The sequence below is a fragment of the Epinephelus moara genome, chromosome 18 (genome assembly GCF_006386435.1).
Source record: "Epinephelus moara isolate mb chromosome 18, YSFRI_EMoa_1.0, whole genome shotgun sequence".
Taxonomy (NCBI): Eukaryota; Metazoa; Chordata; class Actinopteri; order Perciformes; family Serranidae; genus Epinephelus; species Epinephelus moara.
The window spans coordinates 40,014,279-40,019,889 of record NC_065523.1 but is presented as its reverse complement, the minus strand read 5'-3'; the positions used below and the strand labels follow the sequence as shown (position 1 = coordinate 40,019,889).

Here is a 5,611-nt window from a genome sequence, read left to right as displayed (position 1 = left end):
GAGCTCATCAAGCAGCGACAGATCAGAGAAGGAGCCGGCCGGCAGAGAGCTGAGAAGGTTTTTATCCAGAAACAGACGTACGGTCAGGTTAGAGAGGCCGACAGGTACCTGAGGACACAAACACCTGGGCAGATGTTAGAGTGTGCCCACAACGCACAAGCTACTCCATGTCCCCAAGCTGCTCCATGTCCCCACATCATCATGAATACAACTTTGTGCAGCACGTACAAGGTCCCACCCACAGTAAAGGCCATACATTAGACCTGGTTTGTTCCACTGGCTTCCCCCCACTCTTTTAAATCTCAGCTAAAGAGGCACCTTTTCCTGCTGGCTTTCGCCAGCTAGTTGTGTTTTCTGTTTGTTCATGTCATGTGATTTTGTGGTTGTCTGTGTGATTTTGTGGTTGTTAGCAATTGTGAAGCGACCTTGGGTTTCTTGAAAGGCGCTATATAAAATTGATTTTTTATTATTATTATTATTATTATTATTATTACCAGACACACACACACACACACACACACACACACACACACCTGTGTCAGTCTCAGTCCACTGCAGCGGACCGTCAGTCCTCCGTCTGCCATCTCAGAGCGTTGGCAGACATTGTTGGCTGAGACTCTGTTGTTGTGGCGCCAGAGAGCCACGGTGAAGGGTGATGATGTCATCACCAGGTTTGACCATGGAGGAATCAAAAAAAGGAGCAGGATCCGCTGTGCTGACTCCACCACAGAAGAAGACGGTAGACTCACAGTGCGGGACACCATGTGGACGTCGTTCCTCTTCATATGTCTGTGACGACTGATTCATTAATAAAGACATTCATTATAAACACTCAGATAAAGAGCGAGTGAGTTACGAGTCTGTTGTTTGAAGAAGATCAGAGTGAGACAGAGAGCAGAGGGAGGAGGAAGATGAAGAGGAGGAGGGTCAGAGGTCAGATTAATGAAGAGTAAAAATAATCTGTGCTGCAGATGAAGATCAGATTAATCCTCAGATTAAAGGAAGAGAAGAAGAAGACAAACTGTCCTTTAATGTCTCGTCTTCTTCTGTTGTTACTGAATGTGTTTAAATGTCTTCGTCACTTCAGAGAGACGTTTGAGTTTTATCAATATTTAAATGATGTTATGATGATGTTTTATTTTCGAGCCTGTGAATCCTCTCTACAGCACAGTCGTTATTTAATCCATCAATCCTTGTTTAATAAATAATTACTGATACATATGTGCAGCTCGTTCTGTCTGTTTGGTTTCATTAGTTTCTGATACTGATTGATTGATTATCTCTTTTCTATAAAAAGCAGACAAACACAACAAACAACAAAATAAAAGAAGGTAAGATGAAGAGACTCACGTGTCGATGCTCTGCAACACTTTGACACCCAAGAAGAAGAAGAAGAAGAAGCAGCAGCAGCAGCAGAAGAAGAAGAAGCAGCAGCAGCAGCAGCAGAAGAAGAAGAAGCAGCAGCAGAAGAAGAAGCAGCAGCAGCAGCAGAAGAAGAAGAAGCAGCAGAAGAAGAAGAAGAAGAAGCAGCAGAAGCAGCAGCAGAAGAAGAAGCAGCAGAAGAAGCAGCAGCAGCAGAAGAAGCAGCAGACGAAGAAGAAGCAGCAGCAGAAGCAGCAGCAGAAGGAGAAGCAGCAGCAGCAGAAGAAGAAGAAGCAGCAGAATAAGCAGCAGCAGCAGAAGAAGAAGAAGCAGCAGTAGAAGAAGAAGCAGCAGAAGAAGAAGCAGCAGAAGAAGAAGAAGCAGCAGCAGCAGCAGCAGAAGAAGAAGAAGCAGCAGAAGAAGAAGAAGCAGCAGCAGAAGAAGAAGCAGCAGAAGAAGAAGCAGCAGAAGAAGAAGAAGAAGAAGCAGCAGCAGCAGCAGAAGAAGAAGAAGCAGCAGAAGAAGCAGCAGCAGAAGAAGAAGAAGAAGCAGCAGCAGAAGAAGAAGAAGCAGCAGCAGCAGCAGAAGAAGAAGAAGAAGCAGCAGAAGAAGCAGCAGCAGCAGAAGAAGAAGAAGCAGCAGAAGAAGAAGCAGCAGCAGCAGAAGAAGAAGCAGCAGCAGAAGAAGAAGAAGAAGCAGAAGAAGAAGAAGAAGCAGCAGCAGAAGCAGAAGCAGCAGCAGAAGAAGAAGCAGCAGCAGCAGCAGAAGAAGAAGAAGCAGCAGAAGAAGCAGCAGCAGCAGCAGCAGAAGAAGAAGCAGCAGCAGAAGCAGCAGCAGAAGAAGAAGCAGCAGTAGCAGAAGAAGAAGAAGCAGCAGCAGAAGAAGCAGCAGCAGCAGAAGAAGAAGCAGCAGCAGAAGCAGCAGAAGAAGAAGAAGCAGCAGCAGAAGAAGAAGAAGCAGCAGAAGAAGAAGAAGCAGCAGCAGAAGAAGAAGCAGCAGAAGAAGAAGCAGCAGAAGAAGAAGAAGAAGAAGCAGCAGCAGCAGCAGAAGAAGAAGAAGCAGCAGAAGAAGCAGCAGCAGAAGAAGAAGAAGCAGCAGCAGCAGAAGAAGAAGAAGAAGCAGCAGCAGAAGAAGCAGCAGCAGCAGAAGAAGAAGCAGCAGCAGCAGAAGAAGCAGCAGCAGAAGAAGCAGCAGCAGCAGAAGAAGAAGCAGCAGCAGCAGAAGAAGAAGAAGCAGCAGCAGAAGAAGCAGCAGCAGCAGAAGAAGAAGATTTTTTGATTTTTAAAAACTCATTTATTAACAACTATTTGCAAGGGAAAACATTTTCAGCCAAAAACATAAAACAAATCAAACAAATTCATAGATCATGTTTAAATAAGGCACTTCTTATATATTATTTTCTCTCCATCCGTTACACAGCACAAGATGTTCTCATAGCACCACATGTTTTCAAAATGTACAAGGCTCCCTGTGGCCCTGTGGAAGCAGAACTCTAAGCTGAGTCGGGCTTTAACATCCATCTTCCACACAGTCACAGGATCTTGTGTGGAGCCTGTCTGAATTTTGTCTCTGCGGGTCAAGTATACTGCCAGTTTTGCTTCCGCTAAGAGATCATTTTTGTTTTTCTGTTTTATGTTGTTTGACACCGCAGATAAAAACAGGGCCAGAGAACGCAATGTTAAAAAGGTTAAAAACACCCGTTAAAAAACTAAAAAACCTAGTGAGTCTGCTGCACTCAGTGAAAACATGGAAGATATTTTCAGGTTGACCACAGAAAGGACACTTGTTTAAAACACTGTGATTAAAAGCGGATAAAAAACTGTTTGTGGCGATGGCCCCATGGAGAATGGGGGCTTATAGAGCGTTGTCCACTGGGGGCGCTGTCCATCCAGTCTCTCTGTCCACACAGTGGGGTGTCTGTTGCACAGTTTTTTCCTGTGGATTATCTTCACAAAGTTCATATATAGTTTTTTCTGTCCATGTTGTTCAGACTGACCTTGTTGCTGGTACAATTTGTTAAGAGGGGGCCACTGAGCTCGGTGAGGTCAGGGGTCAGGTGGATTTCAGGGAAGTCATCCGTGGGGTCGGGTTCCACTCTGCCTTCACTGTACCGCTGTAGGAGGCTCTTCTCTTTGGCAGAGAGCTTTTGCCTCCACAGCTCTAGGATCCTCTGCGCCAGCCAGATGGAGCGTACTTCCAGGGCTGAGGCCACGGCCTGGGCATTGGCGAGCGCTGGCCCCACTGAAACTATCAGCTGTTTCAGGGTTATCAGGTTTTTTTGGCACAGCGCCTCCCTCAGCCCAGGCGTGGTGTCTCTGCACACATCCAGTCTGGCTCCATTTGTTAGTGGCTCTTCTAACAACCAGTGCAGAGAGTTGAACCTGTGAACCAGTTAAAAAGCAAACAGGATTTAAAAACACCCTGATAAAATTTAGGTAACCCATTTAACCTTAAAAATCTAAAATTGGTTAAAAACAGAGCAGCATCCAGTCCCAGGCTGTTAACGCGTCTGAAAATACAGCTGGCCACGTCCCTCCACACTAAGTCTGGAGGTCCTGTTAAGTACCTCTGGACCACGTCCCTCCACACTAAGTCTGGAGGTCCTGTTAAGTACCTCTGGACAGATTGTGTTCTAAAGGTGGCTGTTCTGCTGGCCAGGTGGACAAGGCCCTGCCCCCCCTCCTCTCTGGATAAAAACAACACCGACTGTGGCACCCAATGCAGCTGGTCCCAGAAGAATTTCACCATCTTGACTTGTGTTTGAGCCAACAGGCCTGGGGGTGGGTCCAAGCAGGCCAGTCGGTGCCACAGCAGTGAAGTGACAAGGTTATTTAAAATCAAGACTCTACCTCTGTAAGACATTTGGGGGTGGAGCCATTTTAGTAGTTTTGAATCTATTTTTTCCGTTATGTCTTCCCAGTTTTTCTTTTCTGTTTTTTCATTGCCCACATAAATGCTGAGATATTTGAGACCATCTCTCTTCCACACTAAATTTTGAGGGAGAACTGGGAGGCCTTCACGCCACTTTCCAACAGCGAGGCCTTCACTTTTCCCCCAGTTCACCCTCGCTGCCGAGACTGCAGAGAACTTTTTTGTGAGGGTCTCTAGTGTGGTCACATCTTTTTGATTTTTTACAAAAACAACAACATCATCAGCGTAGGCAGACAAAACCAAATTCTTATTAAAACCGGGTAAAAACAGACCATGAAGATTTTCTCTTAGTTTCTGGAGGAGGGGCTCCAGGGAGAGTGCATAGAGCATCCCTGACAGAGCACAGCCCTGTCGGACACCTCTATGCACCCCAAAAGGAGCACACAAGCTACCATTGACCTTCAGCACACTCTCAGTGTCACTGTACAGCACCTTGATCTTGGCAATGAAACCAGCGCTGAACCCAGACTTCTCCATGGTTTCCCAGAGGAAGCTGTGTTCAACGCCTTTTCTTGATCTAAACCGACCAAGCCTGTACTTACACCCAATGAGCTGGAATTTTATAGTCTGTGCAGAGGAGGGACACAGGGCGCCAGTTCTTGATCTCCTGTAGGTTTCCTTTCTTTGGCAGAAGGGTGATGATAGCTCTTCTGCAGGAGACTGGGAGAGAACCATGGGCCAGGCTCTCATTGAAAACCTGGAGCATATCGTGAGCAAAAATGTCCCAGAAGGCCTTGTAGAACTCTACAGTGAGGCAATCAATGCCCGGGGCCTTCCCGCCTTGCATGGCCTGGAGGGCGGCAAACAGTTCTTCCCTTGATAGGGGCCCTCTAGCTGTGGTTTCATGTCCTGCTGGATCTGTGGCAGTTCACCACAGAACTCCTCAGACAACTGTTTATTGCCATTGTACTCACTTGTGTACAGTTGTGAGTAGAACTCCACAGCTCTGCTCCGGATCTGGCCTGGTTCTGTGAGCTCCTGCCCCGTGTCCGACAGCAGCAAGTGGATTTGTTTCCTCTGCCCGTGTTTCCTCTCTAAGCTGAAGAAGAAGCCAGAGGGAGCGTCCATCTCCGTGATGGTCTGGATACGGGACCGGACCAGTGCACCTTGTACCTTTTTGTCCAGCAGGTTGGCTAACGCCATCTTCAGAATCAGAATCAGAATCAGAAATACTTTATTGATCCCCGAGGGGAAATTATTTATGTTACAGGTGCTCCTTGCAAGAGAGGAAAGATACGTGAAAATATAAGAAATTTAAACAGTAGTATTAACAAATATATAGTTAAATAAACAGGAATTATTAACAAACATAAACGTA

At 46.3% G+C, this 5,611-nt stretch overlaps 1 protein-coding gene across 1 annotated transcript; it reads right to left on the bottom strand.

The window, feature by feature from the left end:
• LOC126405266 (uncharacterized) lies at positions 1 to 5,436 on the bottom strand. Its single transcript, XM_050068920.1, has 4 exons — positions 4,836 to 5,436; positions 3,359 to 3,743; positions 534 to 798; positions 1 to 108 (listed from the first exon to the last, which is right to left on the bottom strand). Exons 1-3 carry the CDS (start codon positions 5,078 to 5,080, stop codon positions 586 to 588), a joined length of 843 nt encoding a protein of 280 aa, XP_049924877.1. The 5' UTR covers positions 5,081 to 5,436; the 3' UTR covers positions 1 to 108; positions 534 to 585.
• Positions 5,437 to 5,611: the final 175 nt, after the last annotated feature.

Excerpts from the sequence above, each read along its gene's own strand:
- LOC126405266 (XM_050068920.1), bottom strand. The coding sequence starts at position 5,080 with ATGCAAGGCGGGAAGGCCCCGGGCATTGATTGCCTCACTGTAGAGTTC. Across the intron at positions 3,744-4,835 it reads AAAATTCCAGCTCATTGGGT|GTTCAACTCTCTGCACTGGT; the intron begins GTAAGTACAGGC and ends ACTGGTTCACAG. Across the intron at positions 799-3,358 it reads CAAATTGTACCAGCAACAAG|TCGTCACAGACATATGAAGA; the intron begins GTCAGTCTGAAC and ends TTAATGAATCAG.